Below are 23307 nucleotides of genomic sequence, written 5' to 3' on the forward strand. Positions count from 1 at the left end.
ATGAACATATTTTGGTAAGTACTTGCAGGATTGGTTCCAGATTTCATCTATGTGATCAAGTGGACCCAAGACAATCTGGGTAGACAACTCTGGAGTGAATTTTTAACAAATCACCTCCCTTTATTTTCATTAGAATGGATCAAAGGAAAATCTTGTTAAAACTAGATACCACAATTTAAGTTTGAAACTCAGGAAAATTGGTTAGAATCTTTGTCTTCATGAAATCTAGGTCAAGGTTGAATATGGGTTATCTTGGGTCAAAAACTAGGTCACTCAGTCAAATCAAAGAAAAATTGTGTATGTGCAATTGGGGCTGCATTTTTTACTTGTTATTCATGATGAAATATAGGTAAAGTTTGAATCTGGGTCATCTGGGGTCAAAAACTAGGTCACCTGGGTTAATCAAAGAAAATGTTGTGTAGGCAATAAGGGCTGCATTTTTCATTTGATGTGCATGAAGCTTGGTCAGAATGTTTGTTATCATGAAGTCTTGAATGGTTTTGAATTTTGGTCATGTGGGGTCAAAAACTAGGTCACTAGGTCAAATAAAAGGAAAAGTTTGTTTACACTCTAGAGGCCACTTTTTTGCTCCCATCTTCCCGAAACTTTATCAGAATGTTTGTTTTCATGAAACCTTGAAAAAGTTCTAATTTGGGTCATGTGGGGGCAAAACTAGGTCACTAGTTCAAATCAAAGAAAATGCTTGTTTACACTCAAGAGGCCACATTTTTGGTCCAATCTTGATGAAAATTGGTCAGAATGTCTCCATGAAATCACTAGGTCAAACATGTTTACACAGTTATGGTGTGTTACTCAGGTGAGCGACATAGGGTCACCTAGGCCCTCTTGTTATTTTTACTCCAGCACCCCTAAAGGGGTGTTCACTGAAGATTTACTGTCTGAATAGTGAACAGTGCAGACCATGATCTGCATTCACAGATGTGCAGGCTGATATTGGTCTGCACTGGTCGCAAAAGCAGAATCGCTTGCCATCAGCAGGCTAAAGGTTAACACACAACAGAAAACCAGCTGTTTGTTGTATTGTATTTTATTTTTATCATATAAGTCATAAACATAATAGTGATTCTTATACACAACAACACTTTAAAATGGTGAAAAGTATACCCTAATTTACAAAACAAATTGCTATAAAAATTCATGCCTATTTTCTCAGCCTTTTATATTCATATAATCTTATCTGCAAGCGATCACATTTTATATACCTGGGAAAAGTTAAGAATGATTACAATACATATTCTGAACTTTCAGTAAAGTACATCACTACAACAAACACATTTGTATCTGCATATTCACTTTGGTATGGTTGCTTATTTTTGCCATATCATTCTAGCATGTTGTCCATTTAGAAGAGGGCCAATATGACAAATTAGCATGCCAACATGACAAATAAGGTATATGTTGTATTGGCATGTTCGTTCGTTGTACTGGCATGTTGCCACTCTTCAAAATGTTGCCACTCTTCAAACGCGCCAACACGCCAGAACAAAATGGCAGAAATCAGCCACCATACTCTAGAGAGGCTGCGTACCAAATGGTTTTGAACTTAATCTTGCATGCACAAGTACATCTAAATTCAACTAAAAATTTCAAAGTTCAGAAATTTTGGCTGGTTCTGAGACCTATCACTTGTTACTTTGGCTTAAATAGGCATAGAGAATAGACAGGAACTTTTGTAGCTAAATAAAATTATCACCGATAAAAGAAAAATCTGAAAAGCAAATGTAAAAATCAAGAATGATATATACAAGAATTATAACCATATTAGGAGAATGTACACGTTTTTTTGACAGTCTTGTAAAAATATTTTAGAAATATAAAGAAATGATTATCTGTGTAGTTGCCATTTGATTGATGAAATACAAAGCAAAATACACAGTCAATAAAAAAAGAAGACTGTTTCCATATAACTATGTTATAAGCAGTGAAATAATCTGAAATGTATATTCATCATTTACTGTACAAGAGAATCTTCCTTAGCCCTTACACTGCTGAATTTCTATAATGAACTTGTCCATCTTTCAATTTGGACAGTACCATTAACTGTTAAAAGGGGTGCTTACCAAAAACATACTGACTGAATGGCGAACAGTGCAGATCATGATCAGACTGCATGGATATGCAGGCTGATCATGATCTACACTGGCCGCAAAGGCAGAATCAGTCGTGTCCGGCATGGTAGGGGTTAAGGTATTGAACACACAATGATAATGGGCATTTTAAATTCTTCAAAGTGTTGGCTGTTTATGGATTCAAAATTTCGTGATTTGTACAGAACGCTATGTACTCATACCATCTTATCAGTAGCCAAAGAATGCCGTAGTAGCATACAAGCATATGAAACCACAAGGAAATCCTCAACTACATCAAAACCAAATATGTGAAAAATATGACCAAAAGTCATTCTTATAAAATACAAGTTGTATCAGTTTAGAAAATGTTTTACCCACGACCCTAACCCTAAAATGTGAGCAATTTGCTTTAAAGATTCATATGCGATTTCATTCCATTCTGCAGAATTTGTTTCTAAGCTCCTTACATATTGTTAAATTACAGTCATAAACATACATAACAATGGAATTGGACATTTTCAAAAAAAAAAAACATAGTAAAGATCCAACACCTTCACAAGAAAATAGTTTTAAAAAAGTCCCACAAAAGATTCTATAGAAAGAGACTTAAAACTTTTAACAAGGGCAATAACTTAAAATATTTTTGAGCAGAAAAAAAACTACATTGAATACATACCTACTAAAATTTGATTGAAATTTTCTCCAATCTGTAAAATGTTTAGAAAAAAAAAATACAAATCGTGTTCAGCAAACTAAAGAATATAAAACATCTGAATTTTTTTTTTTTTGTTGCTTCAGATCTGTAAGCATTTTGCATTACTTTCACAAAAACAAACCAGTCTTGCACATAAACTTTCCGAATCAGTAATACTATGCAAACTATTCACAAAAACTTTCTTTTCCACAAAGTGTTTAACAGTAATTTGAGAGTAAAATTCGAAATGTTCTTTTAATATGCATTGCAAGTACTAGATTTTCTACTTCAATTTCATAAAACAAATTTTTACTGTCTCCTTGTGTCATGTAAAAATTTAGGCATAAATAATTTAACTTTAAAAGTAAAAACTGTAAGAACAGCAGGTGTGTATTTAATGTATGAACATGCACAGTGAATGTATATGAAATATTATCTAAAAAAAATACTTTAAGGTAGCATATAACACTTAAGGAAATATAATTCACTAAATTCTTCAAAGGTTAGAATGGTTTTTAATGTATTTTGAAGTATGTATACTTTTTATTATGCCCCCGAAGGGAGGCATTTTAGTTTTCAACTGTCCGTCCGTTCGTTCGTCACAACGTTAATTTTTTGCATTAAGGCACTTTACTCGCGAACCACTGCACCCAGGACCTTCAAACTTCACATGCTGATAGTACTTATTGAATACACCACCCATACTGACTTTGGGGTCACCAGGTCAAAGGCCAAGGTCATCAGGTCAAAGGTCAAGGTGCTGCGGGGGGCATTTGTCACCATTAGTGACAGCTCTTGTTTGTAACATATTTTTCCATGAATTATCTAAATTATTAAGAGTGAAATATATCTAGTATTTCCACAGTGAAAAATATCAAATACATTTTTCAGTGGTAAGAAACTATAAAATGGGTAAATTTAGTCAAAATGAAAAATAAAAGAAAATATGTTTGCTTTACATGTAACTCCAAATATCTTTCACTCATGAACACCATATTTTACATTTTTGCTCGTTGCTATACACGGAGTCAAACAAATATTCTCTATACATTTTTGGAATGATGCTTGAAAAAAATTATTTATTACAATTTCATGGAAACTTTTGTATGGTAAAGGGGTTGCACCCATCTGTCAATGCACATACAGGAGCACACACATAACTAGAAGACCATGTTCAGGAAATTTTGTTTAAAATGCAGCAAAAGTGTTCGTTACTTTGTGGTCACCAATAGCTGTAAACAGTGTAAATATAATAAAACATATACAAACCTTTGAATATTTAGTGTATAAAATTTCATAAAAGATTATATGCTACCTTAAAATAAAAAAAATCTGAGGTAGATTGTTGTACACACAAACATAACAAAACATACAGTAAATTTTCAGTTACAAGTCTACTTTTTATAACTTAAAATGTACTGAAATTTTTAAATCCCCGACTTATGATAGAGTGAATATATAACAGCAGATTGATCTTAGACATACTCAGCTCTACCAGGCTGGATCATACTAAGCCTTTGTGTGCCTCGAGTGATTCATATGGTAAATCCTCTGAACCCAATACAGCAACCTACATTGAGCTACCATTTTAATAACTTTTATTACTGCATATCGGCTACATAATACATTGACTTGATCGCAGCAAAGGAACATTTTTTTCAGTCCAACAGGTTTAACCATGTCTAAATTCTCTCTGGTTTCTATCAACATACAGAAAATTATCAAAAAATAATAATTGAGCCGTGCCATGAGAAAATCAACATAGTGGGTTTGCGACCAGCATGGATCCAGACCAGCCTGCGCATCCGCGCAGTCTGGTCAGGCTCCATGCTGTTCGCTTTTAAAGCCTATTGGAATTGAAGAAACTGTTAGCGAACAGCATGGATCCTGACCAGACTGCGCGGATGCGCAAGCTGGTCTGGATCCATGCTGGTCGCACACCCACTATGTTGGTTTTCTCATGGCACGGCTAATATTTAGCCACCAAGTCAACCTTGCATCTTAAAATGACCAAATAAACAAAAATGTAAAATGTTTTCTGCACTATGTAAAAATCCCTCGACTTGACTGTTGATACACACAGTATTTTCTACTCCGTTCAACTTCATAAGAAAACACAAAAACATTTGCCAAGAAAAATGTATCCCCGAGTTAAAAGGGTCCACATAAGCAAGTACGTTTTTCCTGAAAATAATGTGCGAATTTACAAAATGTTACTATGTTCATGCCATCTCATCCACATTCCATATGTTTTGACATATTTCAGCTCTGATGAATCACAAATTTTATGCACAAAAGTTGTAATATGTCAATTATGCATTTTTTTTTTCACACAGAACTACATTTCCATATCACGCAACCTTTCTAACTATCAGCATTTCAGATTCTAATTAGTACAAAACGCATGAAGTTGACGCATCAAAAATATGTGTAAACTACACGCTAAAATACCCGTAATCAACATCAATAAGGTGCAATGGCAATTTCAGCTAAATTAGGTACTAATTTACAGCAGATAACACAAGGCAACATATTGTCCTAACATATAACAAGGAAGTTATTCTAACTTAGATTGGCATGTCAAAACATAGCCTTCTTCTTGTCATGTTTTACTGAAATTCTATAAAAACCAATACAATAACCTTAAAACTTTCTTTTTTAACTTTTTCAGCTGGCAAGTTTGGCTCGAAAATACAAAAACAATCCTTTAATTATGTTAACAAAAAAATGAGTCTGTTTTGGGTTTAATGCCATTTTCAAGTATTTCAATTATGTAACGGTGGGCAGTTAACCTAACCAGTGTTCCTAGATTCTGTACCAGTACAAACCCATTCTCTGCAAGTCACTGCAAACTTCCCCACATGAATCAAGAGGTGGAGGACAAATGATTTCAGACACAATGTCTTTTATCAAATTGTCACAGAGAACATAAGCCTCACCCGAGGATCGAACTAACGACCTTTCGATCCGTAGATCTGCGCTCTCCCTACGAACATAGCTATATTTCAACTAAAGAATCATTTTGAAGACGTATTTTGTTTTCAGCTGTTCACAACAAAACATCATTTTCACCAAAAGGCTCAACTCATTATGATACAGATCAGCGGACTATATTCTAGGAATTTTTTTTCTAGAAGAATAAATTTGTCATGTGAATCAATTCTACAGTCGAGATACTGTAAGCACAACTTTGTATTCAATGACACCGGTAATACATAATCTCTGTACTTCAAGTAAATTACATAGAAATTTGTGTTCAAAGTTTGTAAGAATAAAACTATACAAACCATACATGCCATTGTTTGTCACTGCTTACACAATATTATATAGCATATATACTGTATATAACAAACCATCCTTAAAGGAAACAAATTCTTTTCAAGTTTTCATGGAAAAAATTCCATAAACAAGTTAGTGGAAACACAATATTATATACACTTTACCAAATTTATAACTGGTCAATTTCTATTTCGTAACGGCAGAAGTACATGAATCAAGTAAGTTTAATATTTTATGTAATGGTAGTTCTATTTTGTGGTCGGCCCACTTCTTAAGCATATATCTATAAATATTCAATATAATGCATTGAACTTTCACAGAGCTGTTATTACTTTGTGTTTATTAAGAAGTACAATGAATATTCCCTGATACCTTGGAAACCTGAAAAAATATATTGGCAAATGTGACATGACCAATCAGAAATTTTGCTCAAAGTATACATGTCTTGACTTCTTTTGTTAAAAATAGAAGCTAGTTGAAATTTACTTTACCTTGTAAATACAATATTTCAAGTCAATTGAAATTTCCCCTGCCAGGCAAATACTACACTATTTCCAATCAATGGAAATTTCCACTGGCAGGTAAACATGGTAAATACTACAATATTTCATGGAAATTTTCACTGGCCGGCAAGTAATACAATATTTCCAATATATGGAAATTTCTACTGGCAGGCAAATAATACAATATCTTAAGTCCATAACATTTAACAGAATATTCCATGGAAATTTTCATTGGCAGGCAAATACTGCAATATTCTCAATCTATGGAAATTTTTCATTACCAGGCAAAAACTACTATATGGGTACTTTCATCCCGAAATTTCTATTGACATTTTTCACTATAATTCTAATCTAATATCAGTCTCTTATCAGGGAAAATTCCATTAACAAACCAGTGGAAATTATCATTGGCAGGTAACATAATACAATGATAATATTTCATACTTTCTAACCTTCAATGAATATATGCAGTCCCTGATTATTTTTTTTGTACTTGTGTGAGCAAAACAAATGGCAACTTTTTTCCTGAGTAGAACATTTAAGATTTTTTTTATCAAACAATTCAAACTTTTGGAGTAAAGTTCATTAATAACCCATAATAATAATAATAATAACTTCAGTAACAAAGTATTTGTAAATCATTCATCACACAATGTAGAAATAACATGAACAACTGTACACCTGCAGATTTTTCAAACCCTACATTAAGTTGCCTGCACTGTCAATTTTATTTTCATGTATTCTTTCTTCAATTTTAACAATAAATAGGAAAAACTGGAACAGAGAATGTTTAAGTACTATCGATATTCCAAAATCTACACTTGCTTAACCCAATACAACATCACCGAGCATATGAGAATCAAAATATGAAACAAAACCTTGTTTCCCTTTACTCTCATGTTGTCATTATATCCTAACACAGCCATTTTTATGGCTCCATTCATACAGGGGTTCTCATAGTAACATGTCATTCTGAAATTTTAACACTAACATTCCAGCACTGAGATCTTTACTATTAAGATCCCTTTCACTGCTGTTCATTTCTTCAACTTATAAAACTAACTAGAACCTCTCTTAACTGACACTTCTGTAGTATGAACACTTCTCAACAATGACACATATTTGTTTCCTTCACTGAGCATTATCAGGTAATTAACCTCTTTAGAGCAACAACCTCCTTACAAGAAACATATTTCTGTGTTCCCACTAGAAAGGCTGCCCTTTATAATCCATTTCAGAACTTTTTTAATAAATCTCTATTCATGGCTGTTTCTCCCCTATTAATTCAATGAAGTTTTACTGAATCCACAATTACTAACCAGTATAATTCAGTATACTGTGAGAAATAACAGTTTATATACAGAATGACCTTCACCTATCAAATTTGTCATTCCTGTGATTGAAATCAACTTCAGGTAAGTCTGGTGAACTTCTGAATTTCTGATGTTGAGTATTTTACTTATACAGGCAGTTTGAACATTTAACTCACTGGGTTAATTACACAAAGGTTTTAATGGAACATTTCCACCATTGCAACTTGAACTGAAATATCCTCCACCTGGTAAATTTCCATTAAACTGAATGGAAAATTACTAGAATTTATTTTTTGAGAACTCCATTTGCTGGTAAATTTCCATCTGATCTTATGTGATACACAGAAAATTACACAGTAAACTTGATTCCATACCTAAACAGTTGTTGGGAGAACATTTTGTAAATCATTCTCAGAATATATGGCATCTTCTAATTTTTAGATGTTCTGTTGAAATAAATCACTCTGTCCTTTCTGTGCTTGGATTTTTTATCGCTAAACATCTACTAGCTTAAACATTTTCACGGTATACACACATTTTCTGTTCTGTCCAACATCTCAATAATAAGGGGAGGTAATTCACCAGGCATTTCAAGACGTAAATGTAATACACGCTCCGCACCTGAAAAAAATAAAACAACAAATGAAGTGATAACTCCTCTCATTTGTTTTAAAAACTCACCAATTTTGAAAACTGCAAAGATTTTTAACACAAAAAAACTTACCTTGAAGTCTGACCAAGACTGCCCAGTTAAATATTGTTTCAATTTATTCACTCAATGCTAGCTGTTCACTAGAAACTAAAGCTACTCGCCCACAGTGTGGGTGGAATTTTTCAACATGCTCATTTCCATCAAGTATGGCATGGAATGTATATATGACACCGAAAAATGATAAAGTGGGTGGAAATAAAAGTTAGATATTGGTAAACAAGAATGTAAATTTACTGCATTATTTCAAAAGCATTGCAACGGTTTACTTTCTTCTGCACAATTTAAGAATATCTTGCAAAAATTTTATGACAGTAAGTTTCTGCCACTACTGGCTTTCAGAGTACTCAATTTTTATTAGAGAAATTATTTTTTGCCTAAAATGTGTGGGTTAGTCCGTTTAAAACAGGTTCATGACAGGCATCATAGTTACAGGTAGTGCATCTGCGGTATTTCAATATTAGAACTAGTTTTGAATCTGCTGCAAAAAGAGGTCCCCCTAAAAATAATGCTGTTCTCAAAAAAGTGTTGGAATTTTACCAAGTTACTATTGGCTGTAACTCTCTGAATCATATCTCCTTCTACATTTCCATTATTATATACATAATACACATTTTAAGTGAAAAAATCATCTGTGACAGATTGAACTAGTTCTTTCAAATAACTAGAGACAAATTCTATCAGATAACTAGAAATTGCTTTTGAATGCATGTTTCTATATACAGTTTCACTTAATTGAAGTGTAACATCTGGCCATTGCACAAAGGAAAATCTTAGCTTTGAAACAATACGGCTGAAAGCGGTGTTCCACATCTGGTCTCATTACAGCATAACCATTGAGCAAAATTCTTGAGAATCCTACATAGGGCTTTAAGGAAATAAAGAAGGCATGAAATACTGCCTGTCTGACTTTTTATCTCATCATATGACCTTTAGAATGAAACTATATGTCTGAAAGCTGCTTTTTGAATGTCACCGCAATAGGCAAATATTTATTTAAAAAAGAAAAAAAAAAATAATTAAAATCCTTCAGAGGTAAAAAGATTCAAAATACTACCTATTTGACCTTTGAATTAGCGGTGTGACCTTTCTTCAAGACGGACGTGAATTTTGTTATAGTCTCATTTGTGACAAGTTCTTTTAAAACCCTTTATTATATTTAAAATAATATAGCACATGTATGATTTTGTGGTGAATGGAGACATGGATGACTGTACAAAAGGCAAAATGCCTCCTACCCAGGCTCCCCTAACAAGCTCCACCCCTACCCCCCTCCTCACCACCCACTACAAAGAAAGTTTCTTAAGAACTAACCTTTGTGGCTGCATGAAATTGTAACCGACAAGGGCAAATCTAGATGATCCCTCGCCCTATTTTGAGAAGAGCCGAGATGAAAACTACTCACTAAAGGTGAACAGTGATCTAGTGGTTGTCAGACGCTCAACCTGGGGGTCGTGAGTTCGAGCCCAACTGGGTTCACAACAGCTCTCTTTCATATGACACCAGTTTCTTTTTTCCAGGAGGTCGGCTCGGGACTGATTGAGATAAGCTTCATCACAATCGATCAAAAATAAATTAGTATATACTAAAACTACTCACCTTTGACACTAATGCTCCTGAGATCAGTTATTTTCATCAACATTTTCGCGTAGACCTGAGGCTGGTCTTTCCGGCGTGATTTAATGTAGTGTTTTAATGCTTCTAATACTGGTTCCTGTACTGACTCCACTTTCTCCGGAGTTTCAAGCCCTGAGCGGTCTGCAAGCAAAATGATGAGGAAAATTAATCATAAATAATGGAAGGTCTTGATAACAGATCATGAAGAAGTTGATTAAACAGTGCAGTTTGAGATGGAACTCTACTATGTACATAACAAACCTAATATTGAGGAAATCAATAAGAAATGTATGTCTCTGTTGGGTGTAATTCTTGCCAACTACAATAAACCAGTGAAAATTAAGGTTTAGGTAATAAAAAAATTTACAACAAGAGCTGTCTGTTGACAAAGTTTGTCCTGTAAACTGTTCATTTCTGAAGTCGATAATGTTGCAATTACCATATCCAGTGAAGTGTATGCAACATTATTTTGTTATATTTTCTCAAGGTATTAATATAGGTCAAGGTGCTTTCACTGTCTTTCATTATAAATGTTTTTGTGACACCGGCAACATTACTTCTTGACCGACCCTCGTACATCTGTTACATACATAGTATTGTGCCAAGGTTGCTTTGTATCCCGTGCACTAATGAAAGTGCTGTAAAATCATAAAAATTTGGTGAGTGTTTATTTTCTACATAATATGCTAACTGTCCACCTTGCGAAACTAAATACTAACAAAAATGTTAGTACATGTACCTTACAAAGTTTACAAAGTGTCAATATTGCATTAAAATTTTATCATCTGAATCTTGTCTAATTTTAAATATGGTAAACTTTAAGTCTAATGAAAATATCTTCTGCCGAGTACAAATGAAAATCAATGAGCTGATAAAAAGCTTCCTATAAAATAGTTCTACCTGCATATTAATCAAGACAAAAATAAAGTAATCTTTATGGGTGATCAAATAAAACTATATGAGCTGCGCCATGAGAAAACCAACATAGTGGGTTTGCGACCAGCATGGATCCAGACCAGCCTGCGCATCCGCACAGTCTGGTCAGAATCCATGCTGTTCGCTAATGGTTTCTCTAATTGCAGTAGGCTTTAAAAGCGAACAGCATGGATCCTGACCAGACTGCGCGGATGCGCAGTCTGGTCTGGATCCATGCTGGTCGCAAACCCACTATGTTGGTTTTCTCATGGCACGGCTCATATAAACACCAAGTGTGGAAAAGGCAGCATCTTGAGAAGGCTGTTCACATTATCCCATTAATAGAAGGTTGTTTATGTTGGGTTAAATGCTGATGATTTTTTCACAGTATTTTAGTTATATACTAAACAAGTTAATCAGACTCCTTGCTAGTCACAGCTGGTTCTTTGAAAGTAGAAAAACTTTCACACAAGATGGTGAGTGACCTTAACATAAAAATCTTCAGTCGATCACCACAGAGAACATATACTCCACCTGAGATTAGAAATTTCTAACAATTAACCTTCAGCCTGCTGGTGGCAAGAGATTCTGCCTTTGCGGCCAGTGCAGACCAAGATCAGCCTGATCATTGTCTGCACTGTTCGCTATTCAGTCAGTAAATTTTCAGTGAAAACCCTTTCGAATAATAAATGGTATCGGCCGTATTGCCCAAATTGAATGATGGACCAGTCCATTTTCGAAATTTAGCAGGCTGAGGGTTAAAGTCTCATGCTCTGCCTATCGACACAGGAGTAAAATCACAATTTAAATTAAAGTGGAACTGGATCCTGTGCAAAAACATATGCCTTGTGCATTTTGTTTTGTCCGGTTTTATCTATCTATTTTGTTGGGTTTAACGTTACACAAACACTATTATATGTCAAATGGCAACTTTCCAACTTCGATGGTCTCTTTTTCCAGTCACCGCACAAAAAGAAACCAGTACTAGTACTTATCATATGCTTCATTCTTTCACCAGTCAAGCTATAACATACAGGCAATATATTGTATTTATCATTATTTACAGGATTTTCTTACCTCCACTAATTAAACATATAGAACACAAAGTTGCTAATTCCATCTCATCTACATCCATTTCCCTGAGTGAACGAGCAAATCTAAATATAGTATCAGTCAATGAGCCAAATCCAGCTGACTCGAGCTGCTGTCGGGTAACATTTAAACCTCCACTGAACACCATAGTGTCTGATTCAATATCGTATCTAGAACTAAGTCGTAATATCTGAAATACAAGTTACAAATAAAAAACATTTAGAAAATAACTTTTTCCCCTCAAAAATTACTTCCCTTGACAACAGTGTTCTTACATTTCAATTAACCTTACCAAAATTACTTCCCTTGCAAAACATTCATCAATTCCTTAGCTTACAATCCTTTACACTCTTTCTATAACAAGTAATTTCTTCAAAGTAAATTATAACAAAATAATTACTTCCCTTTCAACATTTTTTACAAGAATTACTTCCCTTTTGAATATTTTTAAAAATTTCATTGTGTAATTACTTCCCTGGTAACTATTTTTACAATTTAATGTATTGGAAATTAAACTTACCATTATTTCTAAACAAGCTGCCTTTAATAGAGTAATCTGATCTGTTGTGCTAAATGAACAGAATCCAGGAATTTTCTTTGCAAAGTCAACTATTTTTATAATTCCACGAGAAGAAAGTTCTGTAATTTTTTCCCACAACATAATATTTTCAGCAGTTAATTCCTTTTTCTGCTCCTGAAAAAAGAAAGGCAAGTTTTTTCATTTTTCCATTTATTTTCATTACCACAAAAAAAAAAAATTACTCTACAAAATAATGTAGTTTTCTTTGCCATAGAGAGTATAAACAGAATTATTTTCATGAATATTAATATTAATGTTTCCCTAATTTCAACAGCTTAAATTTTAACCTCGCTATCAATTTTCACAAATTGAAATTTATAGTAATTTTACATAGTTACGCAATCACATCATAAAGCCGGGTACTTGGAGGCTAGTCACCTTGTCATTGGTTAACCCTTACCATGCTAAATTTCTATAATGAACTTATCCATCTTTCAATTTGGACAGTACCATTCACTGTTAAAAGGGGTGCTTACCAAAAAGATACTGACTGAATGGTGAACAGTGCAGATCTTGATCAGACTGCATGGATGTGCAGGTTGATATTGGTCTGCACTGGTTGCAGAGGCAGAATCACTTGCCGCAAGCAGGCTTAGGGTTTTATTTTAATTCAAAATCTAAACAACTCATGAAATGTTACAAAACATTAGACAGGTCCATTTCAATTCGTCCGTATTATCTTATACCCTGAAATATTTTATTTTCAAGTCAGTTCGATATAGTTCAATGGTAGGAGCTCTGGCTTCATGGACATGAGAGTGTGGGTACCTCTCATAGGCCCATAGGGTGGACTATCAATAAAAAATGGCCAATGTAGTCAAATGTTTACAACTGCTGACTTCAATTCATTTTCATCTCCCCGCTATTACTTCAAACTTTGTTCTTACTTTTCATGAGAGGAAGCAAATGTCACTGGTTCGAACAAAGTGCTGACCTATTCCTGAAATAATACCAAGACAGGCACTTGGAATCTTCCACCAACTGAATTTTTTTTCAGCTATATTAAGTAAATTTAACATTATGATGGAGGAGATATTGGGAACTATGCCAGCAACAACAGCTGAGATTGGGAACCATGTCAGCAACAAGGGTTGAGATTGGGAACTATGTCAGCAACAAGAGCTGCGATTGGGAACCATGTCAGCAACAAGGGCTGAGATTAGGGACCATGCGAGCAACAAGGGCTGAGATTGGGAACCATGCCAGCAACAAGAGCTGAGATTGGGAAACATGCCAGCAACAAGAGCTGAGATTGGGAAACATGTCAGCAACAAAGTCTGAGATTGGGAACCATGCCAGCAACAAGGGCTCCAATGTCTGGTAAGGAAGAACAAAAATCTTACCTTCATCTCAGCTTCCGAGAAATTTGGTTCACTCCGAGAGCTTTTATCCCTTTTCTCTGACAAATTTTCTGACAATCCCACAAGTTTTATACTATTCATATTTAATGGCGACAGAGGCACAATATCATCCTTAGAGTATGTAGCTTTATGTGCTTCTAGGATATCCTGAAATAAAATAATGTACCAGTTAAATAATGTACCAATTAATTAATGTACCAATTAAATAATGTACCAGTTAATGTACATGTACCTGTTAATTTTTTTTATCAATAATTTCAAGCAATACTGATAGCTAGTTATAAAACTTTCAATACAACCTCAATGACATTTACTCCCAAATTTTAAAGTTGCTTAAATTTAGTAACTGCAAAAAAACCTAGTGTCAAAACCCCGGAAGTGCACCCTTTTGTAAGAGTTAAAAATCCGATATGTGAAATACGTCTGGGGTTTTCGCCTGTAACACACAGGTCCATTGAAATAATGCCATTGGCTACTGAAAGGATGACTATACAGAAATAAGCAAGAAATTTTGCAGATACAGTTTAATAGAAAAATATTTTTACGCTAAAATTCTGGGGTTTTGGATCAACACCATGGATAAATGTACGTGAATAAATGAATTTCAAATTTCAGAACATAACCATTATCTATCATTTCTAAGGCAACCTCACTATACTAAAGCCTCCAAAATGCCATTATGATGCCGTCATATCAAAGAAATGAATCAATACTCTTTGTGATTACCAGTGGTACACTGTTTCTTAATATTAAATGCATTTTCTGCACCTTCCTACTAACCAGTTAGAGGTGTAAAATAATTAATATACTATTTCTGTCATATCGATGGAACTGGACAATGAACTGTGATGTTCTGATCTATATAAAGGAGCTCTTTAATTTTCAAAATGTGACTCGATGTTATTGTCTTCTGACGTCTGAACCACAAGTTCAACGATGCTTTTCTGGCCTTTTTTAACCTCATAGAACACTGACAAAATGTGCCGTGCCATGAGAAAACCAACACGGTGGGTTTGCGACCAGCATGGATCCAGACTGGCCTGCGCATCTGCGCAGTCTGGTCAGGATCCATGCTGTTCACTTTTAACACCTATTGGAATTAGAGAAACTGTTAGCGAACAGCATGGTTCCTGACCAGACTGCGCGGATGCGCAGGCTGGTCTGGATCCATGCTGGTCGCAAACCCACTATGTTGGTTTTCTCATGGCGTGGCTCAAATGTTGTTTCCTTTTGCATACTGATGTAATGCTTACATTTCATGTAAATTTTTACTTGATTTAGGAAAACAAATTTGTAGTAAGTCACATTACAACGGATACGAAACTAGGATAGGTCAAAATTGAGAAAGATGACGTCACATGACGTTGCCTAGGGGACTAACATTTACTTCTTATTTGTCTAAGGAAAAGGCAAATTAACCAAGCATGCCATTATCTACATTATATAAGAGTTTAACTTATTTTTAAACTTAGATTATTTGTGTTGTAATAATCCCACAATTCCCTGTATTTTTTGAACACCTAAGTACATCCAAGCCATTATCTACCAACATCATGTAAAATTTGGGTTACTATACATTAGAAAGTTGCGTGCTCGGATAACTTCCATCTTTATTAATAAGAACTTCTGATCTTCCAAAACCTTTCAGAAATGCAATTTTGCTTAGAAGAAATTCAAAATTCTTCCAGACAAAATTATAACTTAACAAAATCTTGTACAACTTCATTACATTTGAAAGTATGGCCTATACACATGCAGAAAAAAGTTTTCGGTGAATAGTGATGTAGTGATAGACTTACAAAGTCTGTTGAGATCAAGTAATCTGTAATAAAGTTTACTCTTTCTTCATACTGACATTGATATTTTCTCAGAAAACCATTTTCTCTCTAGGCTCATCTCAACAGAGTCAGAGGTAAGAGATATTGAATTTTTTTCTTCAGAAAGTGGTATGAGAGAGGATTGATTTTATGGCCAAGTGCTTTTAAATTACATTAAATTTTACTCTAACGACTGATGCCAGTCTAATGTAGTGAGTGAAAGGTCTGTTGCCATTTAAGGTCACTCATTCCATCCAAACATGGCTCACTAACAGGCCTCCTTAAATGACTCAGCTACAGGTTTTCAAGTGGACTCGAACTTGATTCAAAGTAATGGACCCGAATGACAACTGGCAATTATCGTGTGATTATGTAACCAACGTATGTGATTTCGCCATCATTCTGCCAGAAAAGACAATTATTTTTCATAACAACCCTATAATGCTGAAATTGCATACAGAGAACATGTCAAATAATGAAAATTGTCGATTGCCACTGCGAGTCCATTACCTTAAGCAAACAATGAAGACTTAGTGTAAACTAAACTAAACTTATTGAGTCTCAATTTTATTTTTAAAAAGCAGCTATATATTTTAGCAATATACCTGAAGTAATGACATCTCTTCATCTGTTGGCGTCTGCTCCTCAGGGGACGGCGACTGATCTTCCGGCTTCTGCATTTTCTTCTTTTTGTTACGATCATTCCGTACAGCTGTAATACAAAACAGATTAAGAATAAAACTTTATTTTCAGCATTAAAAGCTGAGACCAACAGTATCCATCAGTCACTCCTTGGTTGCTAAGCTATCAGTTACCAGAAGTTGACATCTTTCATAACTACTGACATCTAAGTACTGACCTTTCATCAAAATTTTTTTAAGATTTATTCTTAACTCTACAGCTAGGCATTGAGGGTGCAGCAGAACAACAGTCTATTGCAATAGAAACTTGTACACCATCCTGAGCAAGACAGGAAGTCAGACCAAATTTATTTCTCAACCCTTTCCGGCCACGCTCTCAAATTTATCCTGCTTAGTCCTTAACACTGTTTGCGGGTAAAACTTATCGGAAATTATTTTATTCCATTGGCATTACATTTAAAGCTTTAAGTCAACAAGAGCTGTCCGTAAGACAGCCAAGCTCGACTATTCGAAATATTGTCACAGAAGCAGGAAATTATTACCCAAAATGTTAAATATCAAAAGAGTTTAAGTTCGAAAGGGGACATAATTTGACCAAAATACATATCAAAGTTATGGGACTTGATGCTATCAACTAGTTTTATAACCCCGAAGAAACATGTTAGGTTTAAATTCAATATCTGCATTAGTTTTGGAGATAGTAACTTGCATGTAAACTTTAACCAGAATTTTCTAAGTCCAAAAGGGGGCATAATTTGTTCAAAATACATGTTAAGAGTTATGGAACTTGACCTAGTGAGGCTGGTAATTGACCTAGAAAAGGAATAAATAAGATTCAAAGCTATATGCCTTTTGGTAATAGCTGTATGTACTTGCACGCAAAACTTTAACCAGAATTTTCTAAGTCCAAAAGGGGGCATAATTTGCCCAAAATACATGTCAGAGTTATGGGACTTGATTCTATCAACTAGTTTTATAACCCCGAAGACACATGTGAAGTTTCAATTTAATATCTATATTAGTTTTGGAGATAGTAACTTGCATGTAAAACTTTAACCAGGATTTTATAAGTCCAAAAGGGGGCATAATTTGCCCAAAATACATGTCAGAGTTATGGGACTTGTCCCAGTGAGGTATGTAATTGATCTAGAAAAAGAAAAAATAAGTTTCAAATCTATATGCCTTTTAGTAATAGCTGTATGTACTTGCACGCAAAACTTTAACCAGAATTTTCTAAGTCCAAAAGGGGGCATAATTTGGCCAAAATGAAGGTCAGAGTTATGGGACTTGGTGCTATCAACTAGTTTTATAACCCCGAAGACACATGTAAAGTTTCAATTCAATATCTGCATTAGTTTTGGAGATAGTAACTTGCATGTAAAACTTTAACCAGGATTTTCTAAGTCCAAAAGGGGCATAATTTGCTCAAAATACATGTCAGAGTTATGGGACTTGACCCAGTGAGGTAGGTAATTGATCTAGAAAAAGAAAAAATAAGTTTCAAATCTATATGCCTTTTAGTAATAGCTGTATGTACTTGCACGCAAAACTTTAACCAGAATTTTCTAAGTCCAAAAGGGGGCATAATTTGGCCAAAATGAAGGTCAGAGTTATGGGACTTGGTGCTATCAAATAGTTTTATAACCCCAAAGACACATGTGAAGTTTCAATTCAATATCTGCATTAGTTTTGGAGATAGTAACTTGCATGTAAAACTTTAACCAAAATTTTCTAAGTCCAAAAGGGGGCATAATTTGCTCAAAATACATGTTAGAGTTATGGAACTTGACCCAGTGAGGTTGGTAATTGTCCTAGAAAAAGAATAAATAAGTTTCAAAGCTATATGCCTTTAAATGATAGCTGTATGTACTTGCATGCAAAAACTTAACCAAGGTGTGATGCCGACGCCGACGCCAGGGTGAGTAGAATAGCTAGACTATTCTTCGAATAGTCGAGCTAAAAATGCTCTATTAACAGGAGCAGAATGAGCAGATTTCAAATATTAAAGTAATTTTCTTTCTTGGAGTTTAATTTGTTGCAAAGATGTAACATGAAATCCATTTAAAATTGGTCCTCCTAAAATGACTATTATTTTCCACTACTGCATGTTCGACAGAATCTAAACAATCTTTTGTTACTATCTGAAACTTGACATAAAAAGACCTCTTCAGGTTCCCAAGGTCACATGCTTGTTTCTGATAACAACTTTCGAACTGACCAATGGAAAGACAGCATTCTAAGGCATAGGCACTTAAACAGGGGGAGCCGCAATTTTGAGAGTCCGGCGACCAGCATATGCTCTGCCCCCTCCAACTTTTGTCCATAAAAACTCAGTAGATTAATTAAAAGGAAAAAAAGCCAATTTAAGAAAGCATGTAGATGTACTTGATATGGATGTTTTGTCTATTGTTATTAAGGGGAAGATTTTTTCCTTATCTGTTTTTTTATTTTTTTTTTATTTTTTTTTTTGGTTGTCTAAAAATGTTCAGGGAAAATATGGTTAGGTTGAGCTGGTCAGGCCCCCACCCCCATGCCAAACTTCAAGATCGCTCCTACACCAATGCGAGACTGGACTCCAACCTCTTAGTTTTATACTCTTCATTTGCAATTAAGTTATTCAACTGCATGATTCAAAGACTCCCCCTAAAAGTTCAATCTGGGCACCTAAAACAAATCATAAACATATCAGAACTGATATGCTAACATATTATGAATGGTATAAAATTAATATTACTGTCATTGTTCAGGTAATCATATATCAACTTTATCACCTTTAATTCCCAACATTCAAATATCATGCACATCCTGTTGGATAAAGTTTCAGCTAAAACATGCATTTTTCACCGGCACCGTGTAAAATATGGAGGGGAGTCGTGGAGTGGAGTGGTGGAGTAGAGTCTGGAGTCGATTTTGGAGTCAAGTTTGGAGTCAATTTTGGAGTCAAATTTGGAGTGGAGTCTTTTTTGGAGTCAAATTTGGAGTCGATTTTGGAGTGGAGTCTTTTTTGGAGTCAGTTTTGTAGTCGATTTTGGAGTCAAATTTGGAGTGGAGTCTTGTTTTTTTGGAGTCAAATTTGGAGTCGATTTTGGAGTCAATTTGGAGTAGAGTCTTTTTTGGAGCCATTTTTGGATTGGAGGCATGGGGGTGATTTCTCTCAGGCCTGTAGTCACTAAATATATGTAATTGTCTCTTAATGGAACAGTCTTGATTGATAACATGGGTCTTAAGACAAATGGTCTATAATTTTATGCGGCCTCTCAAGCAGGATTTTTTTTAAATGTTTAGGGATTTTGTGAGTTGAGTCTCATTGATGCTTAATGTTACTGAAGTGTTTGGTCTATATTAATTATCATTGTCATTTTTGTGGTGAATCCTTGCTTTTATGATCGAAGAAAAAAACAACAACACTGGTCATAACTGTTTTCATCACGGTTTTCCTGGTTATAAAATTTCTGTTAGAGTCTATGTTTTAAGACAATGGTCATGTCATTATTGGTACTATATGGTTTACCAAGCGTATTAAAGTCCCAGAAACACTTTGGATATTATAATTTCAAGTAGCATTTATTTCACGAAGAAAGAATTCAAAGATATCAGCCTCTCTACAAATCTTGTTCGGTCTTTAGCACTGTTTTCATAAGAACGTCTGTAGAAATCTGATGAAACCATAAAATAATGCATAGAAATTTCCAGACTACTGAAAACAACGAGGGTTATTGCAGGCTTAACGTGAAAGGGAACGTAATAGCAATAATTCTAAATAAAAACTTAGAACATTTTTTCGATTTCGCCCCTCAATATGTCTTTGTTGATTTATTTTAAAGTTACAACAAAAGCCTGCGTTTTTTAAACCAAAGTTTTTAGACACTGGACCATTTACTTTGTTCAAATGATCGGTCAGTTTGTATAGAAAAGGGATAGGTGATTTGCTCTGTTTTAGGGTGCATATTGGCTCGATCCTATTGTATGTACTGAAAAATATCTGTAATAAAATTGTCTCTTTAGTCTACTTGCAGACCTGCTGCATATTTTTTCACATGCGTGTAGGTCTACTAAAATAATACATTTTGTATGAAATTTATTAAAAGAACAACAAAAAAAACAAGGTTTACGTTCACTGTATTTACTTCAAATGTACCCAAAATGCACCATTTGTTGTTCTCATTTTGAAAAAAAATTCTTGGGGGAGGATACCCCCGTACCCTCAACACCACCCCTGCGTACTATGAATAAGGTCCTGACTACTCGCCTGCAATCTTTATAGCTGACTCAAGAGTAACATTTATAAATTCTGACCTTGTTATTTTCTCAATACGCCCTTCGTTATTTAATGTAGGTATCATTTATAAATTTTGAATTTTGACTAGCAAAGACCATGGCTGATCATGGTTCGCATTGTTTGCAGAAGGCAGACCTATTTACCTGTTTACTATTTAACAGTCTGAACTTAAAATTTACAAAATGCAAATCTTAAAAAATGCAGATGTTTTGTCTTTATTAATCCCCCGCCACAAGTGGTGGGGGTTATAGGAATGGTCTCCGTCTGTCCTTCCGCCCTTCTGTCCTTCCGTCCTTCCATAACATTTTGTGTCCGCTCTGTATCTCCTAAACCCCTTAAAGGGTTTTCATGAAACTTGGGTCAAATGATCACCTCATCAAGATGATGTGCAGAACCCATAAGTCAGCCATGTCGGTTCAAGGTCAAGGTCACAACTCAAGGTCAAAGGTTTGAGCCTCCCATTTCGTGTCCGCTCTGTATCTCTTAAACACCATGAAGGATAATCACGAAACTTGAATCAAATAATCACCTCATCAAGACGATGTGCAGAACCTATAAGTCAGCCATGTCGGCTCAAGGTCAAGGTCACAACTCAAGGTCAAAGGTTTGAGGCTTCCATTTCGTGTCCGCTCAGTATCTGTTAAACCTCTTGAAGGATAATTATGAAACTTGGATTAAATGATCACCTCATCAAGACGATGTGCAGAACTCATAAGTCAGCCATGTCGGCTCAAGGTCAAGGTCAGAACTCAAGGTCAAAGGTTTGAGCCTTCCATTTTGTGTCCGCTATGTATCTCCTAAACCCCTTGAAGGATTTTCATCAAACATGGGTCAAATGATCACCTCATCAAGACGATGTGCAGAATTGATGAGTCAGCCATGCCGGCTCAAGGTCAAGGTCACAACTCAATGTCAAAGGTTTGAGCCTTCCATTTTGTGTTCATTCTGTATCTCCTAAACCCCTTTTACATTTACATTAAACTTGGGTCAAATGATCACCTCATCAAGAACTCAGGAGTCAGCCATGTCAACTCAAGGTCACAACTCAAGGTCAAAGGTTTGAGCTCTGTATTTCATAAACCCCTTTTAGGATTTTCATGAAACTTTGGTCAAATGATCACCTCATCCAGATGATGTGCAGAATTCATGGGTCAGCCATGTCAGTTCAAGGTCAAGGTCACAGCTCAAGGTCAAAGGTTTACCCTTTCACTATCCATACCAGTGGCGGGGGATTTAGCTGTCTTTCAGACTGCCTTGTTCATAGTTGAGCCACACCATGGGAAAACTTACATAGTTTACTGCATTTGCATCGAACTAGATCAGCCCGCACCATTCTCATTCATCTGATGTTCGACATGGTACCCGAGAACTGTGGTAGAGCTCTTGTATGCGAGAATGGCCTGCACAGGCATGGAGTTGATCAGAATTCATATAGTTCTTTAACAATTTGTCTTACTCGAATATGGTTTGAAAGTAAATTTTGTATGGAATGAGCAGACGAATCAAGAACCAGACTAGTGCAAATGTTTTTTTTGTTTTTTTTTTTGTGAATTGTACTATTGTCTATTATAAAGATATGCATAGCACACAATATTCTATCCTTCATTAATTTCATCAAGTATTATCATGTCTTATTATGTGTCTTATTATATCATGCTGTTTGTGGTAGATAGTAAATATTTAATTACCTAAGTTTTTTTTTTCATTTTCCTGATTCATTTTAAAATCTTAAAACAATACTGCTTTCTCATTATTTCACATTTCAAGTTGGAAATATTTATCAATTCTCTCTGAGTAATCTTCAGGCAACATCTGGCCCAACATCATAAATAACAAACCATGAAGGAACTAGGGATCAAGTCCTGATAAGAATGAGATATCATGCTGAGGTGTGAACCAGTACCTTCTCCAGCAGAATTGTAGAAATCTGTCATAAAGTAGAGAGTGATTTGTTGTAATTAACTAATGGTAAGTTATTCTTACCAATCTGATAAAGGTCATTTGAGAAAACATCAGTAACTGTTATTGTTATTTCTAGAGGAGTATGATATTGAGCCCATTCATGATTCAACAGTTTACTAGTAAATGTAAGTTTGAAATATTGTATGTGGATAATTATTTGGAGGTGACATATAAACGTAGGATCTTTTAATGGATTTTTAGGTTTTATTAAATTTTGACTCCAAAACTGACTCCAAATTTGACTCCAAAAAAGACTCCACTCCAAATTTAACTCCAAAAATGACTCCAAAAGCGACTCCAAATTTGACTCCAAAAAAGACTCCACTCCAAATTTGACACCAAAATTGACTCCAAAATTGACTCCAAAATCGACTCCAGACTCCACTCCACCACTCCACTCCATGACTCCACTCCATATTTTACACGGTGCCTTTTTCACCTTCCCTTTTGCAAGA

At 35.0% G+C, this 23307-nt stretch overlaps 1 protein-coding gene across 4 annotated transcripts in view; it reads right to left on the minus strand.

Annotated features, from left to right (window-relative positions):
• Positions 1-1032: 1032 nt before the first annotated feature.
• Positions 1033-23307, minus strand: part of LOC123537829 (retinoic acid receptor gamma-like) — a 101400-nt gene continuing 79125 nt past the window's right edge. For all 4 annotated transcript variants that reach the window (XM_045321677.2, XM_053529550.1, XM_053529551.1 and 1 more), the window contains 6 exons: positions 16576-16682; positions 14136-14300; positions 12733-12906; positions 12198-12402; positions 10188-10346; positions 1033-8500 (listed from right to left, as the gene is read on the minus strand). In XM_045321677.2, the coding sequence (XP_045177612.1) occupies positions 8400-8500; positions 10188-10346; positions 12198-12402; positions 12733-12906; positions 14136-14300; positions 16576-16682 (911 nt within the window). In that variant the 3' untranslated portion in view covers positions 1033-8399. The remainder of the gene's footprint in view (positions 8501-10187; positions 10347-12197; positions 12403-12732; positions 12907-14135; positions 14301-16575; positions 16683-23307) is intronic.

The sequence above is a fragment of the Mercenaria mercenaria genome, chromosome 18 (assembly GCF_021730395.1).
Source record: "Mercenaria mercenaria strain notata chromosome 18, MADL_Memer_1, whole genome shotgun sequence".
In the NCBI taxonomy this organism is placed as follows: domain Eukaryota; kingdom Metazoa; phylum Mollusca; class Bivalvia; order Venerida; family Veneridae; genus Mercenaria; species Mercenaria mercenaria.